We start from the raw sequence: 18,940 nt of genomic DNA on the forward strand, positions 1-18,940 counted from the left end.
ACTCTATTCATTTAAAAATCAAGAAATACAAGTGTGAATTGTGTACTTATGAGACAAATAACAAAAGTCATCTCGATAAGCATGTAAGTTCTATTCATCTGAAAGTTGTGAAACCCAAATGTTTCGATTGCCTGCAATGCGATTATGCTGCAAGTACAAAATATGAGCTTCAGAAACATATCGACTGTATTCATTTAAAAATCAAGAACCACAAGTGTGGATTGTGTGATTATGCTGCGTTTAAAAATTCTCATCTTAAGTTTCATGTTAAATCTTTTCATCTTAATATCAAGGATCATAAGTGTTCTTTATGTGAATACAGTACGATACGAAAAAATAACTTAATAACTCATATGAAAACTGTTCATTCAAATATCAAGGAACTTGAGTGTCACTTATGCGATCATGTTGCAATTAGACAAAGTGAACTGAAAAAACATATTGACTCTGTTCATTTGAATGTATGGAAACACAAGTGTCGCTTATGTGGATATGGTACCAATTTAAAAACAGACCTTGGCAAGCATATCAAATCTGTTCATTCGAAAACAGCAAGAGTCACTAGGTGATTTTTTTTACAAGTTAAAAAAATAATGCCATAAAAAGCATAACGACTCTATTCATTAAAATATCAGGAAACACAACTGTAACTTATGTGATTATGCTGCGACTATAATAAAATACCTTGAAGTTCATGCCACAAGTGGAAAAAGCAAACTTCAGGCTCACATTAAGTCTATTCATTTGATTAGAATATGAAACAGGTAAAAAAAAGAAGTAAAATATATTTGAATCTTAAGGAACACAAGTGCCACCTGTGTAAGTTTGTTACAATTGGAAAACAAAACCTTGAAGTATGCTTGGTCCATCTTAAGTACAATATTATGTTAAAACAAGAAGTGAATCTTCATTGCCAGACTGTCAATATAATACTAGATTTTACAGGTGACATTAGTTATAAAGAATTTTTTGTGAATGGATGATAAATTACGATACATACAGATTCTAATAAAATAATTTTTTTATGTAAATGATGATTTTACTTTTATTTATTGTTTCCGGCAACTTTATTTTCTCAATCAGTTCAGTAGCTTACTTAATGAACAACTATTTTTAAATACTAAGGTCCAGTTTCATCATCAAATTTAAAGTCACTTTAAGCTTTCTTTACTGTCATTTTAAGTAGGGTTAAAGGAAGCTTTGAAATTAAAGGGACTTTAGTTAGATAAAGTTAGAGTTGAAAGAATTTTATTGACATAGGGGCTGAACTGTTTAACAAAAATGTATGAAAATCATAACTCCAATCGTTGGATTAATTTTTCAATATAGACACAGTGATACACAGGGTGTCACAAAACTAGTGACACCAATCAAATACTATCGAATGACACCAACATTAGTTGAGCGAAAATGTACCGTTTCTGAAAAAACCTAACAAAGTTGTCGATTTTCGAACAATTTTTTCAGTCACATGGCCAATTTGTGATTGAGGATAGTGTTTTTCTCCCATATTATCACCCCTATAGAGGGGGTTTATTCTGAGTAATAAAAAACATGTAAAAAAAATTTTTTTAATTTACATTTACTTAGGTTATCGATTAACTACTTAAAATAATTTCAATTAGAGGGATAAAACAATAATCTCAGTTCAGTATAATTTAAAATCGATATCCTTTTTCACAAACTGGCCCTGTGATCGAGAAAAATAGTTCGAAAATCGGCAACTTTAGGTATTTTAATAAAATTCTGATTATTTTGGAAACGGTACATTTTCGTTGAACTAAAGTTGGTGTGATTCGATAATATTTGGTCTACTCTATCGTAGTCAAGAGGTAGTGTGACGTTTGATTCACTAGTTTTGGGACACCCTGTATGTTCCTCCGAAACAAATGCAAATTTATAGAATTAAAACCATGTGCTATTTTTGTACAGAGTGGGCAAAATTGGTGATGAACTACATCTTTTTAACCCATCGAGATAGAGCAAAATTAATAGCACGTTACGTTCATACTTTTTTCGAGAAACTAAACTTCTTCTGTTTTCGAGTTATAGGACAAAATTTAAATTTGGGCGATTCCAACATTGGTCATTATCTCCGTTTCTGTTTGTGCTAGGATGCTGAAATGAAAACATTTAAAATGTCTCAGAAAGAATCGCCCTCAGTCTTTCTAAGTCATTTTTTAATGTTTTCAAAAGAAAAACTCATCTTAATGTTATAGCTCAGCGAATATACCTGTTGGAAAAAATCATGATACTCCACTGGATTGCCATCAAAAAATGTCTGGGACTCGAACAAAACACCTTGAAGTTCATGTGAAATCTGTATATTTGAAAATTAAGGTGAGGAAAATGTGACTATATTCAGGTTCATATTAGATCTATTCCTATGAATAGAATTTGAAACGGTCAGAAAAACTACATAAAAGAACATGTGAAATCTGTTCATCTGAATCTTAAGGAAACCATTTATGAATTTGGTGTGGAATGGAAGACGAGTTATGATTTATACAGATTATAATGAAATAAATTTTCTATGTAAATGATGATAAGTATTTAACTTTTACTGATTGTTTTCAGTTACGAAATTGGAATTACAGAGACAGACTGCTTACAAGTAAGCACGATTAGAACGTCCATCAGAAAAATAGAAGATACCATTGATTAATTATGAGAGGTACAAAATGAGAGTACTAATGAAGGAAACCACTAATCGTTGGTTTCGAGAAGTGCTGCAGGCTTGAGACTTGATATGTATATCGAGCAAGATGAATGAATATGAGAATACAAAGTACGAAGATGTATTGATATCTAGTTAGCCTAGACCAGTTCCATGCATAAAAAAATGCTTTACCATAGAAACGAACAATAACTCATTAGAAGTGTCAGTGTGAAGTTTGAGGTCAAAAAAGTAAACCAGAGTTACGCAATAAATTAAAAGAAAGAAGATGTCCACCGAAATTGTGAAAATCGAAAAATTGGAGTATGGGGCCATCATCAAGTACCTGTATTTAAAAGGGTTAAGAGATAAGCAGTGTTACGAAGACATGATTAATACCCTCGGTGATCAATGTCCTCCGTATGCGACCGTGAAAAATTGGACTGCAAGCTTCAAAAGAGGTAAATTTTCCATTAAAGATGATGACCGATTCGAATTGGGCTAAAACCAAAGATATTAATAATAATATCTCTGCCTAAAACCATAGAACAGTGCCTAAAGCGGATATTCCCCAGAGATATAGAATAATATCTCTGATATTCCCTTTCTCTATGGTTGTCTTTGCCAAAAAAAAAAACATAAAACCACAGAACACTAATATACTTCTTCTTCTAATTATAATCAGAGATATAGATATATCTCTGAATATAATACATAAAACCAGCATACATTAATTGTCTCCAGGATGCCAAATCATATCGACCAATCAGAGTGCAGCGCATCTCCCGCCAAAACTTTATCTTCTCTCTGAGCATACGTTAATTCTCTCAAAGAATCCCAAAATCCTAGCCAATCAGGGCAAAGCTATCTCGTTTGTCGTTTTCCCTACGCAATGCACCCGATATTGACGTGTGTTAATCGAAAAACGAATGTTGTGTTATGAATTGACAGCTTTCAGCTGATAGCTTAACCAAAGAGTAACCAACAAGAGGTTTCACTCTGTCAATTTACAAGGCGAAATCTGACGCATGGAATTTTAGCCTTGGAGTGGGGACACGATACGCGCCAGGAATACTGCGAACAGAATCATCCGCAGTCAAATGGAGAATCTGGGCGTCCAATCAAATTGCTAGTTGCGAACCGAACGAATATCGGCAGTCATCGGCTTTCGTTTTCGTATCCTGTCGGAAACGAATCAATTTCCGTTTATGAAAATAATGCGACTTCTTTCAAAATAGTTCGAATATCGAATTATGAGTATTCCCAATAAATAAATTGAAATAATACTTTCAGGGGAAATGAAGAATATATGTACTTCTTTTTCAAGAGATAAGTTTTATTTATCTATCCATATGGAATAAGTTCCATCTACATGTAAAATTTTCATTATTGAAAGGTTCGTTTTTTCACCACTACTACATATTAATATTTTTGAATGGAATTGAGTATGTATATACGAAGGATATTAATTAAAGATTCCATAAAGATAGTTTTCCTCTGAATATTTGCGAGTTGGGTGTTGATACGATCTATTTTTAATTACTGTATTTCCAACCCAACACAAATTGAAAGAGTAGATTTAGAAGACATGAACCATAATATACTTTTTTATGAAGAGTGGCTTTATTTGCACATATAAAATGAAGTTCCATCTTCATTAATCGATCAATTCTCAAAGGATCTGCAAGATAGGAATCCCCATGAAGATGTAGAGATTATACATTACATGCTCATATAAGATAGAGATGACACACATTGGAAGATTCAGTTTTATGTACCAAATATTTTTTCGCAGCACTAAATCAATAACACATATCTTTTCAAATCATTTATTCAATATAATTTAAATATATTGCAAAAACATCCTGTGAAGATGAATCATTGTACTTCTTGCCTGATAGCCTTCCAGTATTTTTTTGCAGTGTGTCCTTCAAATGGTACAGCTTCCTCGAAACCATGAAAAAGAGTATATTGAGTGGAATAAACTTCTGTTCACATAATGCAAGATTCTTACAATGGGATAGGATCCCTGAGCATATTCATAATCCATGAAAAATAGAGAGCAGTAGGAACACCTGCGAAGTTGAATCCATTTAATCATTATACTTCCTCCTTGATAGCTTCCAATATTTTTTTGTAATCCTTCAAGTTGTATAGCTTCATTGCGACTATGAAAAGAGTATATTGAGTGGAATAAACTTCTGATCACATAATGATATGCTTACAGTGGGATAGAATCCCTAAGAAACATATTATCCACAATCCTCGATTTTTGAAAAATTGAGAGCAACTCACTATTCATGTTGCAATATTTGTAGCTTTCTCAATTTGTTGCTTTTCCTCTTATTATATTCATCCGATTTGAAATTTTGATTTGCATATTTCACAATATAAAATATTCTCATTCTTATGAATAAATGTATCAAATACACATAAGGAAATTGAGGGCAAGGGTGATAAAAGGGAATAGCTCTCAATTTTTCAAAAAGAGTCTGTCTAGGTGTTCTGGTTGCCACTGATTTCACATTTGTAATCAGTAATTCCTCCATTGATGAAACATATTTTACAAATGATTCATCTGGAATCAGCAACTTTCCAAAATTTCCAGTTTTCTTTCCATATTTATCAGTAGAAGCTGCAAGTATACCTTCCATAACAAAAGGAAAAGGAAAAATTTAAACTATACCCTTAAAGTGGCAGAAAAGCTTATTAGAGTCCATATCTTCAACTTTAGATGCGTAAGTTTGGCATTCCGTGCAAGTATGTTTTTTGAGACATTTTCTTATCAGATATCTGCTAATATATTGCTCCACATTTTTAGAAGGCAAATCACTCCTTCTAAAATCCGCATTGGTGATCTAAAGAAATAATGATGTAGATTTTCAGCATGTGCATTCATAATCAACAAGTTACTCACCAGGCATGCTCAAAACGAAGCAACAAAAAAAATTTTTGATCTAATTAGAGGTACACGTTATGAAAAAATTAAAATTCAATGCATACACGATAAGTACCCCTTATTCATAGATCAAAATTGATTTTTTGTTATGATAAAAAATAAAAGCTGAAAATAAAAAGTAATTCTGATAACCAAACCATAAAAAGAAAAAACTAGTTCCATAGCCCAAAATACTTTTTCACTCTACCTTGAAAGGTTCCCTTATTTGCATTGTTAGATTTTCTTCTACAGTTGCAGGTAAATCTACAGTGGCCATTAAAAGTTTATCTACATCTGCAGCACAATTGAAGGTATCCACACAATCCAACAAATCCATACAAGACAATTTTTTAAAAGCATGCATAAATTGTATGGGTGTTGGATTCACTGAATTACCTCCTTGCTGCCTTATCTTACCAAAGAAGTTTTCAATACAATCCTGATTCAATCTTCTAGTCCTGATCTCTTGGAGTCCATCATTTTTGAGAAAATGCCACAATCTCATGATACTACTGATAGTAATCTGGAAACAATTTATGCATTTAAAAGTTCCAGTTACATCTTTTTTACCTGTATTTGTATTTGAAAAGACTTTCATTCCTTTCAAAGCATCCAACATTGACATCAAAAATTTTTCCTGGTCCTCCAATCCTGAAAATGGTCTCCTATATTGATTGGTCGTTTTTGTCGTTGATGAATTCAACAGATCGAACAGGTGATCGAGCTGCTCCAAAAAATGTGCCGTGCCTGCAGCTGAAGCGGACATTTCCCCACAAGCAATATATGTCGACAAAGCTTTAAAACATGAGTATACTTCATTAAAATCAATTGATTTAATTCATAATATAATGTGCAATTTTGATACAATTTCTTACCAGAAACTACTGTTGCACTGAATATCTGAGTAGCATACTTCACTTTCATTTTCTGAAATGAAGTGGGATATATATGTGCTTCAGTCAACTTAGTAGCCATTTTCAAATTTTTATTTCTTTCAATATTATAAAGTTCCTCGATATGCTTCCAGTTTGCTGTGTGACCTTCGAAGTGCACTTCATGATTCATTAATAAATTTCTCATACACTTCATCAAGTGTGGGGCATCAAAAATATATAATAAAGTTTTACCATTGACCTGAAACTGAGAATTATTAGTGCTTATACCCAACTGTTTAGAAAACATAACAAAGTTAGAGCCCATATCAGAAATAAGAGCTCTAACATCAAGCCCTGCTTCAACCATTTTTTCTATACAATTGAAGACAATTGTTTTCAAGTCTGAAGCACTACAGACTGAATTCACGAAAAAATATCCTAAGGGCTGTTTCCACTTGTCCTTCACTCCTCTGGCCATCAAAACTAGGGCATTTTTGGCCGGTACAAATTCCTTTCCATTACCTGAAAGAAATGCAATGAAAAGATTTCTTTTAAACATTAATTTATAATATTTGCGAAACTACTAACCCAAATCATGAAATCCAACAATCTCATCATTTTTCGGATCATATTGCAAATGTGCTTTCAGAGAGACTTCATCCATCGAAAGCACACAAATCCTATCTTCGTTGGCTTTATTCTTCAACCTCCATTTCAGGCTTCTGAAGACAAAATCATTCAATCCTGGTTTTCTTTGAATATTTTCTGTCATTCTTCTCAGCGTTGAGACTGAAGGGAAACAATAATTTTGTACCATCTTCCTGTATGTTTTAGGGCTCGAATAATATATTGAAAGAGCATGTTGCTTAAGCTCATTGGAATATCTTCTGCCTTGTGCTTTTCTATCTTTCAAGTCGCAGACAATTTTTGCTAAATTGCCCAAAACTTTTGGAAGATGTACTTCACAAGAATTCTTAAAAACTTCCTTCGAACTGACTCTAGAGCTTGATTTTTCAAAAGATTTCTCTAGGTTTATATTGTCCATTTTCAATCGTCCAATCATGTTTGTCTTCGTCTGGAACAATTACAGTGATTAAAAAAGAAAATACCTACTTTTGCTTTAATTACTTTCAACAAATGTCTTAATTTTTCTTTTCTTGGGGTCCTAGATGATATTTCCTGGCATGTTTGTGTCTGGGTATTTTCAGACTTTCTAGTTTCTTCTCTTCGTACAGTTTCTTTAATAATACATACTGCTTGTACTCCAACATCCCTAGTTTGTCCTAAAAACTCTGTCTGCGTTTCAACATCCACTGTTTTTGGTTTCTTAAACAAATTTAGTGTAGGAGCAGCAGCTTTATTCAAGTTGTGACTAGTCATAAAATGAGGTTCGAAGTGGTCACTACATATTCTATTAGTAGCATACAACAAGGCTGGTTCTTTTTTCATAATATTTTCATCGCTACAGGCCAATTGCCATTGCAAAACCCGATGTGGTTCTTTTGGATTGGGAAATCTGAAAAGTCTCTCACCTAACGAAGCACAATTTTTAACAGAACACTTCTTTTTCTTGCTATGGTCACCCATAATGACATGCAGTTCAATATGAAGCAAATAAATAAAACCAACAAATAAATTAAATAAAATAACAAATAAGAATCATGCAATCATGCAAAATGTGATGTATTCCAACGAGCAATACGACTACTAAACTAAATATAACAAAAAAGGGATGCAAAACAGGATCAATTTTTATAGATCGTCTTGAAAAAAACGATTTAAAATATCACTAGTCACTAGTTAAACTTTGGTAAAACTTATAAAATTGAAGTTTATCAAAAGCTTGTCTTATTCGTTTGTTCGTTCATAAAAGGAATGGCGATGATTTCGGATATACCGCCAAATTCAAAATTCTAAAAGAGAGAGAGCAAAGTTTATACTTGTCTTTTTCTGGTTGACCCCCACCAATATCTAGAAAAACTTCAAGGTCATTGAAACCCAACCGGCCAAAATGACAGAGTGCATCCTCTTGTTGGTTACTCTTTGGCTTAACCTACAAAGAAAGATCTTTGCTACAAAGCTCAACTTGTGATAAGTCATAGTCAGAGTCTCTGATATTAGTGTTCTGTTTTGTAATCCACTGATTAATATGAAGTATATTATTCAAACATGGATTGAAAATAATAATATTGAAAGTATAGTATTGTACAAATTTCTCCGTTAGTTCCTCATGTGGATGAATATGATATAAAATTTGGTTAATGTAATAAAAATACGGAACTTCATAATTACCTAAATTTATTATGCCATTTTAGTTAATATTAAAAAGATATTGAAAATTGTATCCACTTCAAGGAAGGTTTGCTTTGAATACTAAAACGTAACTATAAATCTAAGTCATATTCAAAATAGATTAGAAAAAAATCACTAATGTTATCAGACAATTTGATGTCTATTCAAAATAAGGATTAACTTTCTAGGGATATTTTTCTACAGAACTCGTAGGCAATATAACTTCATAATTGCTTCTTAAATTTTTTTGATCAGAAACTTTGAAGAATTGGCCTACAAAAAGAGATACACAAATTTTCTCACTCAAATCTTTTCAAAGATGCTCTTGAAAATGAAATTGGCAGGACATAGGGAATAACAGAAACATCCAGGTTAAAAAGTTATCATTCTTTATTTTCTACAATGAACAATAGAATATCCAAGAAGTACGAGTCAATTACATTTACTTGTTTCACAAAAGAAATCTGCATAACTCATGGGAAGCAACAGTGCATGTACAATAGCATTATACTCCAAGGTTGCATTCACAAACTTACTACAAGAGTAGAGTATGACCATGCTCAGAGAGCATACTCTGAGGACATACATACATTTGTAAATTTGAGTAATCAGAGCTTACTCGGAGTAAGTTTGAGTGCGCAACACAAGTGAACACTACAAACAAACAAAATGTATTCAGAATGGATATAAATTAAGCAATCTTATACATTTCTTTAGTATAATTAGATAATCCAAAATCAAAATAAAACCACATTTACCTACATGAATGAAATTATATTTCACAATCACTAAAAAGACAAATTCATGCATTATCATTTCTAAAGTGAAGCACACATATTCTACAAATCAGACATCCATGATAGATGTAGATATTGACCCACCACCTCCCCACCTTCACACCCTCTAAGTGATATCTACAAAGTAATCGAAAATGAAAACCAACACAAAGCAGCAGTGGATTAATATTAACCTTCTAAATTCAAACGAAAAGCAAGTTATAAATGTGAATAATATTCCATCACCAACATTCATAATATTCTACTTTTTGTTAGGATAATATAATTGCTTTTCTATTTTCCTTTTTTCTACTCTTTGGGTTTTTTTGGCTTGAGAACTATTATAAGTTTTATTGATAATCTCTACCATCTTATAAAATTCTTCATCATCCAATGATTTTAATTTCAGGAATGTATCTTTCAATACAGTCTACAAAAATTTTAATGCACAGGATATTCCCATCACCAATTTTCTACCCAACTTACCTCACGCTTGGTACTAGGATCAATGGAAACAGTATTTTGAGATTCTGTTATTTCTTCAATAAAATTGTCAACTTCATTTTGATTTCGAACTCTGCTAGTCGAAGGCTCATCTATACATAATGGAGATTCATCACTCTCTGGACCTACAACAAAATCGCTCCTCTTTTCGGCCAAAGCAACTGCATGAATATGTTTACACAATGCAGTTTTGATAGTGTATTCTGGACACTGACATTGATACTTATGAATGCATACTTTGCATTGGTCACAATACAAGGTTCTGCATTCATCGTCACACATCTCGTTATATTTAACTATATAAAATTTTCCACTTACCGAAGTCGAGAAAACTTTAAACTCACCAGAATCTAATACTATCACTTTGTCCTTTACTTCATTTTCAGCCTTTATATGAGCTTCTCTACCTACTCTGCTTTGGTAGGAATTGGCGTTAGGTCTCTCCAAATCAATAATTTTTTTCCACATTTTATCTTGTACTAGATCTTCTAATAAATCTAATAATTTTTCTATTCTGAAATCCACATATTCCAAATAATATACATAATTATAGTGTATCAATATACAAATATTTACCGTAGGTTCTGCTTTCCCTTCATTTTATTGTATTTTATCACTTTATTTAGGCTCTCAATAGCCATGTTAGTATTAATACCAACATTTATCCTGTAGCAATGGGACCACATCATTATTCTTTCAATACTCTGAAAATAGTGTCTGAAAGAATATGAAATTAGAATAAAGTTGCCTAAATTGCTTATATCACAACTCACTTCTGTAAATATTTCAAAAAATCATATTCACATTCTTCTTCCAAATATTTGAAGTACTCTTCTTTCAATTCTAGAAATTTGGTTTGGTCAGTTTCTTTCAATATATGCCTCATTCTGTATTTCATTCCTTTTCTGATTTCTATTTTCTTTATTTTATTTCTCCCTTGGATGTTCCAGTTTTTTATGACATGCCACGTGCAAAGCAAACGCCTTGGCTTCTCATCCTTCACCATTTCTTGGCACCATGCATTGAAATATTTGGCATCATCGTCTGTCATAATATACTCACATTTTATATAGTCTCCAAGTCTTTCCCTTAATGACCTAAAAAAATGTTTTGGATCGTCTGATCCAAACGATTGGAAATCAAAAAGGATACAGGGAACCCAACATTGTTCTCATCTTTGACTAAAACAATAGTCAATTCAAAATTCCTCATGTTGGTTCCATGAGTGCCATCAATACAAATAATTTTTGGGAATTCCCTCAGCTTTCTTTCCATAGTCCTGTTCATGAAAGCTATAGCAAAATCTTCAATTTGCAGCTGAGGGTGACTTTCTCCTGATAAAAATATGATAAGCAGGTATTAAATCAGAATCAAATTAGTGTATAAAAACATACCTATCTGCTTGAATAAGAAAACAGTGTTTTCATCTTGACAGTTCAATTCTTCCACTTTTAAGGCTGTTGCTGTCATATCATCTGCATGTCGTTGTTTGTTTATATTGAATTTTCGAATGATATATGAGAGATCTCCTCTTGTTAAAATATTCATTCTGGTGAGCTTCCCTTCCTCTAATATTCTCGCATCCTCAAGTATTCTCTCTTTTGTAACACCAGCACATAATTTTTCAGCGAGCATTTCCTGTTGATCCTTCGATAAATGTTTGGCTCGGAGTTCATCATCATGGCCAGCATGTGTTTCAATATAGTTCACTGTTACTCCTTAAATAGAATGAATCAACACTAGTACAATAACTATATTATTAAAAGTGTTACCAGAATTAGTTATTTTAGCACAAATTCTAGATGGACATAATCCTGATATTTTAATGCTTCCTCCTGCTTTTGAACATCTTTGGTTACTTTTACTGTCATATCCTGAATAGAAGTAATTGAATAATTGAGTTACTTAGATAGATAGCTTAAATATACTCACCTCTTGTATTACTCCTATTGCAATTATAGTATATGTACTCATCATCTTTGATCTTTTGACCTCTTTGAAAGGCATAATCTATATTTCTATTGTCAACTGCTCTCCAAGCTTCAAATTCCTCTTTGTTTCCAAAATAAAGAGTTGATCGTATAATAGTCAAAAAATGAATTTTTTCTATATGATCCACTAACTGGTCATGGCTTCCAAATGATAATTTAAGTTTATCCTCACAAAGTGGACATTTAATATTCTTCGTGTCCTTTCCTGTAAGTGGCTCTTGCAGGTGCACCTGTTTTATATGGCGGTTGAATGTAGACACACTGGATAACCTTTTGCCACATATGTGACAAAGAAGCTGTTTACTACAAAAATAGCAAGCTGATGACAACAATCAAATCACCCCTATTCTGTAACTCAGATCGGAATGAACCATATGAATAAACTTTACCTTTCTTGATCCATATCGATCATTCAAACGTAGCAATAAAAACTGCTTTTTAGAGCTGATAAACTGATATAGATATTACCACCGGCTGAAAGGCAAATATCAGAAACTCGTTCAAATATTTTAATATAGTCAAAAAGCAATTATTAATTAATTACCTTCTTTCGCAATCTGTATAAGCGATAATAATCGCTGTTTTCGAAATTTAATGAAAGAACAAACTGAAATGCGAAATTTTGAACTTATTACATTCACAGATAACAGAGTATCATCAAAATTAAGAGGATCTAATGGTACGATTACATGAAGAAGTTCGTTCGAGATCGAGAATAACCCGGTCGGGGGAAAAGTTGGCCAGACCAGAGAAATGTTTTGGCGGGAGATGCGCTGCACTCTGATTGGTCGATATGATTTGGCATCTGGAGACAATTAATGTATGCTGCTCATAAAACCAGAGACTGTATGCATAAAACCAGAGTCTCTGGATCAAAGATCCAGACACAGATTACAGAGATCTCTGTGATCTGTGGATCCAGATAAATCTGGTCTGGATAAAACCAACAGTTGTATCAAAGATTCCTCTTTGGTTGTATCAACGTTGTCAACGTATTCATCCTAAGATCAATCTGATTGATCTGAGGTATTCATCACAGATTACAAAGAATTTAAAATCCCTAAAATATATGGTATATTAGATGGTATTGTAGAAAAATTATCAGAATTGTCTGAAGGAAAAAGGCTCTACACGTGCTTAACGAAGTCTACAAATAGTAGAGTTTCAATGGCACAAGAACGGAAGAATGCAAATCAGGAAGTTCTAGCTCAGACTGATGTAGTAGATAACAATGATAATAGGACTTCATTCGATATGGCAAGCTCAACTCCTGCTGAATTAACTAACCATGTTAGTAAAACATATATCATAGCAGGAATAACGCCTGGCCAGTTCCTTGAATATCATGGGTCATTCAACTTCTCTGACTTGCAAGCTAGATTCAGCACAATTTGTAAAGACTACATGCCACCATTAGACTTGAACAGTAAATCTAGAGCAGTAGCTTTTTGTGATCTAGTGATATATAAAATTGTTCCAGACTGGAGAAGAGGCAAGAGGACAGATAACAAAATTTATAGATTAAAGTTCCCCTATGTCACTGAGGAAAGTAAGTTGATAACGACAACATGCTTTATATCAGATTATAGAGGAGTTGAATACAAAGAGAACTATAAAGCTGGATCATCTATATCCCTCAATATAACACTTGCTGGAATGTTAGCAGTTTGTGTATTGAATCAGTTAGTGTCTATAGGTATAAAACTTAATGTAATGCTATTAACACCTTTAGCTGCGGCATGTTTTAAAAAAGATGATATAAAAGAGCTAGCCAAAGCCACTTACTCATCAACAGAACAAGTTCTCAAAGACATTAATTCAGGTTGTCAATCTGGTGGACAGTATCTACCAAATGGATACTTACATGTTGCCCTTTGTTCAGTTATTGTTTGTACTAAAGGTTTGACAAACAACAAGATGAGGGAAAATATAATAGGGAAGACAATAAAGCAATACTATCAGTGTATTGACCTAGCAAGCAGTTAGCAAAGGCTTGTGCTCAGACTATGCTGACCACAACTGTGCAAGTCCTTCAACCATCTTCTGGAGGAGCTACAGCTAGTGCACCTTCCTCACCTCAAAATTAATTTAACTTGTTACATTCTTTATTAAGAAGTTGATTTTTCGTAAAAACCCCTCATGCCTGAAATGTGGACATGTGGGGTTTCTGAAGTATGTGATTCAATTATATCTTATCCGGTTTCCAATAAACAATTATAAATATATGTTGGTATAATTTTTTTGATCAGTGATTTCTTTTGAATTTCATTGATTTCTTTATTATTATGAGTGAGTAAAGTTGATAACCTGCTACCCTTTATAATGTGAATTATGGTATTTTATCGCACATAAAGGCAGAAAATTAATATTCGAAGAAACAAACCTGAAAAATCATCAGGGAAAACTATGGTGGCACATAACAAAAAATAAAATGAAAACCATAGGAATAACAATTCCTACAAGACTATTTTCACATCAAATTTATCTCCAGAACCTTGAGGTTCGATTTCAGGAGATTTCAAATAAACCGCAGCTAAAATTTTGTGGAGAAACCAAATATGTAATAAAACAAAGGTTATCCCATTTGAAATAACAGAGTTAGGCTCAACTTTCTGTATAACTGGTTGTATGACCTAGAAGAGAATATTTAGTTGAATACTCTTCGATATTAGATTGGCTGTAAAGGATATTAAGACATTTATTATTTACTTAACTTCTTTTTAATTCACCAGTACATAACAAAATAATTTAGTATAAAGTTAGCTTTTAACAACTAATAGGGAATTTAAATAAGCTGCTCCACAAGAGTTAGGGATATCGTATTCAATCGTTTTTAAAAGTATGTAATCTTCGAGAAAATCGCTGTAAAATCATTTAAAACTCAATAACAACTTGAATCGATCCAATAAAAATCAGCATGAGATATTTCGTCAATCTGGTCGCCTTTTTTCTCAAGTTTGGTTCTCTGCATATGTTTCATAAATGTTCTTATTTTGGAATGAAGTCAGCTGATCAATGGCTTCGATTTTAAACGAGTTTTCTGAAAATGCCAAGACGTAAATTAACAAACGCTGAGGCTAATAGGGCTATCGGAATGCTACAGGGTGACCTAACTCAGGTTGTTGTAGCGGAAAGGCTCCAAGTCAGCCAAAGTGTGATATCTCGACTTCTGAATAGGTTCAGGGAGACAGGTTCCGTGTTGGAAAGACCAAGGCTAGGTGGGCGACGAAAAACAACACCTGCTCAGGATCGTTTCATCACCGTTTCGGCGAGAAGAAACCCTACATCTACCTGTAGAATGCTACGGAATACTCTTCAAAATGCAGATGGAGTCCAAGTTTCTATCGAAACCATCAGACGACGTTTGAGAGAGGTGAATCTAGGTTCTAGACGTCCATTAAGAGGAGTTCCATTAACGCGTGACCATAAGCGTCAAAGTCTGGAATGGGCAATGAAACATATCAATTGGAACGATCAATGGCGTAGTGTCCTTTTTCACTGATGAATCCAGATATGGACGATTTTCAGATTCTCGAAGAATAAAGGTATGGACAATCCCACGCATACCACGTAATCGTCGCTATGTCCAAGATGTCCAACCATTAAGAGGGGGTAGTATTATGGTATAAGCCGGGATATGTTTCAACGGGCGCACAGATCTACACAGTTGTCCTGGGAATATGACCGCCTTACACTATAGGGAGCATGTCATTGACAAAGTTGTGCCAAATTTTCACGCTGCTATTGGTGAAACTTTTCAATTTCTGGACGATAACGCTAGACCGCACCGTGTTTGTTGAGAATGTGCGCGAGGAGCTTGTTATCCACATTTACCAATACCTCCGCACTCACCAGATTTGAATTGCATAGAACATGCATGGAATATGCTCCAAAGAAGATTAGATAAATCATCAACCTACCCCAGAATCCTTAAATGATCTGAGGGAGCTTCTGCCCCGTTTATGGAACAAAATTCCTCAAGAAATGTTCAACAACCTCGTGTGTAGTATACAAAGAAGATGTCAAGCTGTTATTGATGCTCGTGGAGGCCATACATTGTATTGATAGTCTTAAAATGCTTAAATTCTCTGGTAATAAAATTTCGTTATTTCACTCGATTTTTCTTAACCACCTGTATATAAGCTGCAGACCTACAGGTTAAAATTAATTTGCAACTTGAAATCATATTAAATATGAATTTTCATCACAAAAATCTTATTTCAACTATATTTTTTTTGCAATTAAAGTCAATATCCCTAACTCATGTGGAGCAGTTTATTTAGAAAAATAGGTTGCAATTTCAAAATCTTCAGTTTTGATGAATTTCATTTGTCCAACTTGATGATCTCCTCGTGCACACCCTGTACATTTTCGGTCAAAACAGCAAAAATTTCATTATTGAAAACCCCAACATGCAAATTTTCAGCACGAATTAAGCAAGTAGTTTTACATAAAAGATTATCTTCGGGGAATCACCTGGTATATTATACTCACATACATAGATGACACTTTTGTATTACTCGATTTTCAAATGATCAGATTTTAAATGTAGTTCAAGGGTTTTTTTCTTAGTTACAACACATTCACATAGATCATATTTGTATTTCTTGATATTTAAATGAACAGTGTTTATATGCCTATTGAGTAAAGATTTACTACTTGTATTATAATCACATAGATGACACTTGTTATCTTTAATTTTCAAATGAACAGATTTTATGTGCATTTTAAGTCTCATTTTCTCACTCGCAGCATAATCACACAAGTGACACTCGTAATCTTTTATTTTCAGATGAACAGATCTCACATGTGTTTCGAGGTATTTTTTATCCCGCCCAGCATAATCACATAGATGGCACTTGTGATCTTTAATTTTCAAATGAACAGATTTTATGTGCATTTTAAGGTTAATTTTCTTACTCGAGGCAAATTCACATAAGTGACACCTGTTATCCTTAATTTTCAAATGAACAGACTTTACGTGTGCCTCGATGTCTCTTTTTTTAATCGCTGCATATTCGCATAAGTGACACTTGTTTTTCTTCGTTCCAAAATGAACAGCGTTAATATGATCTTGAAGGTATTTTTTTCTACTTCCGACATACTCGCAAAGGTGACAGTAATGTTGCTCGGTTTTCAAATGAACATATTCCACATGCACTTTAAGGGCACTCTTCTTACTGGCGGCATAATCGCAGAGATGACATTTGTGTTCCTTGATATTGAAATGAACACGGTCGACATGCTTCCGAAGGCTGTCTTTTCTGCTTGTAACATACACGCATAGATGACACTTCTGTTCGTTAATTTTGAAATGAAAGGATTTCACATGATTTTCAATGGTCTTTTTTTCATAGGCAGCATATTCACACATATGACACCTGTGTTTCTTGATTTTTAAATGAACACAGTTGATATGCTTTTGGAGACTGTCTTTTCTATTTGTAACATAGTTACAATGGGGACACTTGAGATCCTTAATTTTCAAATGAACAGATTTAACGTGTAAATCGAAGTCCACTTTCCGACCAGCAGCATAATCACAGAGGTCACACATGAATTTCTTCACATTGAGATGAACTAGGTCGACATGCTTTTCAAGGCTATCTTTTCTACTTGTCATATATTCACAGAGCTGACATATGTGCTCTTTAATTTGGTAATGAACAGATTTTATATGTGCATCAAGGTACTTTTCCACACTCGCCGCATACTCGCATAAGTCACACTTGAATTTCTTAATATTCAAATGAGCAGATTTGATATGTGGGGTAAGGTTCTTTTTATAATTGGTCTGGAAATCACACATGTGACACTTGTGATTCTTGACATTCGAATGTAGAGATTTTACATTTTCTTTCTCCTCCTTTGCAGGTGATAAATGATTTTCATTAATTGCTCTAGAGGAGCTTTTTGAATTGTTTTGTTCGTTCTTGATTATATATTCTTCTCTTTCATGAACTCCGTCTTCATCGATAAATTGTTCAACAACTTTTATAATTTCTAATTTATTTTCTAGCGACCCACTGAAAGAAAACCGATTAATATAAATGATTGGAAGGAATAACGTCCTGAAAAAAGGACAATAACAACGAAAATGGACTAGTAGAAATCTAAAATGCAGATTACTTTGAATTTAGATTCCCTTTTCGTTGTTATAAATATACAACTCACTCATCATACTTCTGAATTTCTTCATTATTAATTAAACATTCACCCATATCAATATTTTCAAAGATATTACACATGTGTGTAATATCTTTGAATATTTTTATTATAAGATCTATAATCTTTGGATCTGAGCAGAGTAGAGACCAAAGATATTACACGTGTGTGTATTTAATAGACCATATTAGTGAGGTTAGAATCACTCAATTGGCGGGAGATCCATATTCAAATTTTTTTACATAGGAATCGACTTTATGATGGAATATCGCTAGCTAGAAGTAAATGTTAATATAAAGACATGCAAAATTGGGTGCCGCAATTATTGGAGGTTGTTTCTAAGTACATTTTACATCACAAAATACTTTTATATGTCCTAAAATCAAAATTGAACACATTATTATACGGAATATATCCGTATGTCGTAGATCATTTCTGCAATACGTCAATCATGAACCGTAACAATGAAAATGACATGCTACGCTTGCGCGTTAGAATGATGTCAGCGTCAGAGGTTAGAAACGAAATGAAGCTACGACAAACTTCCATGGATCTTGCTGACCAATTTTATATTGATCCATTATTTATAAAATATACCATTTTATTACGAAATTTTGTTTTCAACTTGTTAAGAAACTACCATAGAACACATTCCAACAGAAATAAATCTTAAGAAATTTGAGAAGTTTTGAGCGGAACGTTAAATTAAACTGATATATCTACATATAACAACATAAGGGTCC

The 18,940-nt window shown here is 33.3% G+C and overlaps 4 protein-coding genes across 6 annotated transcripts; 1 reads left to right on the forward strand and 3 right to left on the reverse strand.

The window, feature by feature from the left end:
* Positions 1-9,337: 9,337 nt before the first annotated feature.
* LOC123308540 lies at positions 9,338-11,092 on the reverse strand. 2 transcript variants are annotated; one of them, XR_006537138.1, is made up of 5 exons: positions 10,815-11,092; positions 10,618-10,758; positions 10,024-10,555; positions 9,732-9,967; positions 9,338-9,675 (listed from the first exon to the last, which is right to left on the reverse strand). XR_006537138.1 is itself a non-coding variant. In XM_044891249.1 (4 exons), the coding sequence occupies exons 1-4, from the start codon at positions 11,090-11,092 to the stop codon at positions 9,800-9,802; spliced, it is 1,119 nt and encodes a 372-aa protein (XP_044747184.1). In that variant the 3' UTR covers positions 9,338-9,799. The 2 variants fall into 2 exon arrangements, 1 of the variants encoding a protein (XP_044747184.1); XM_044891249.1 differs by having other exon boundaries at positions 9,338-9,967.
* Positions 11,093-11,130: 38 nt separating this feature from the next.
* LOC123308541 lies at positions 11,131-12,773 on the reverse strand. Its single transcript, XM_044891250.1, has 6 exons — positions 12,577-12,773; positions 12,422-12,506; positions 11,974-12,335; positions 11,814-11,915; positions 11,436-11,759; positions 11,131-11,375 (listed from the first exon to the last, which is right to left on the reverse strand). Exons 2-6 carry the CDS (start codon positions 12,442-12,444, stop codon positions 11,131-11,133), a joined length of 1,056 nt encoding a protein of 351 aa, XP_044747185.1. The 5' UTR covers positions 12,445-12,506; positions 12,577-12,773.
* A 169-nt stretch (positions 12,774-12,942) lies between these two features.
* Positions 12,943-14,257, forward strand: LOC123308548. The gene is made up of 2 exons (XM_044891265.1): positions 12,943-13,458; positions 13,513-14,257. The coding sequence occupies exons 1-2, from the start codon at positions 13,200-13,202 to the stop codon at positions 14,016-14,018; spliced, it is 765 nt and encodes a 254-aa protein (XP_044747200.1). The 5' UTR covers positions 12,943-13,199; the 3' UTR covers positions 14,019-14,257.
* Positions 14,258-16,345: 2,088 nt separating this feature from the next.
* Positions 16,346-18,306, reverse strand: LOC123308529 (zinc finger protein 64-like). 2 transcript variants are annotated; one of them, XM_044891232.1, is made up of 2 exons: positions 18,216-18,306; positions 16,346-18,058 (listed from the first exon to the last, which is right to left on the reverse strand). In XM_044891232.1, the coding sequence occupies exons 1-2, from the start codon at positions 18,278-18,280 to the stop codon at positions 16,549-16,551; spliced, it is 1,575 nt and encodes a 524-aa protein (XP_044747167.1). In that variant the 5' UTR covers positions 18,281-18,306; the 3' UTR covers positions 16,346-16,548. The 2 variants fall into 2 exon arrangements, with proteins under 2 accessions (XP_044747167.1, XP_044747166.1); XM_044891231.1 differs by having other exon boundaries at positions 18,207-18,306.
* Between the last annotated feature and the right edge of the window lie 634 nt (positions 18,307-18,940).

The sequence above is a fragment of the Coccinella septempunctata genome, chromosome 2 (assembly GCF_907165205.1).
Source record: "Coccinella septempunctata chromosome 2, icCocSept1.1, whole genome shotgun sequence".
NCBI classification, from domain to species: Eukaryota; Metazoa; Arthropoda; class Insecta; order Coleoptera; family Coccinellidae; genus Coccinella; species Coccinella septempunctata.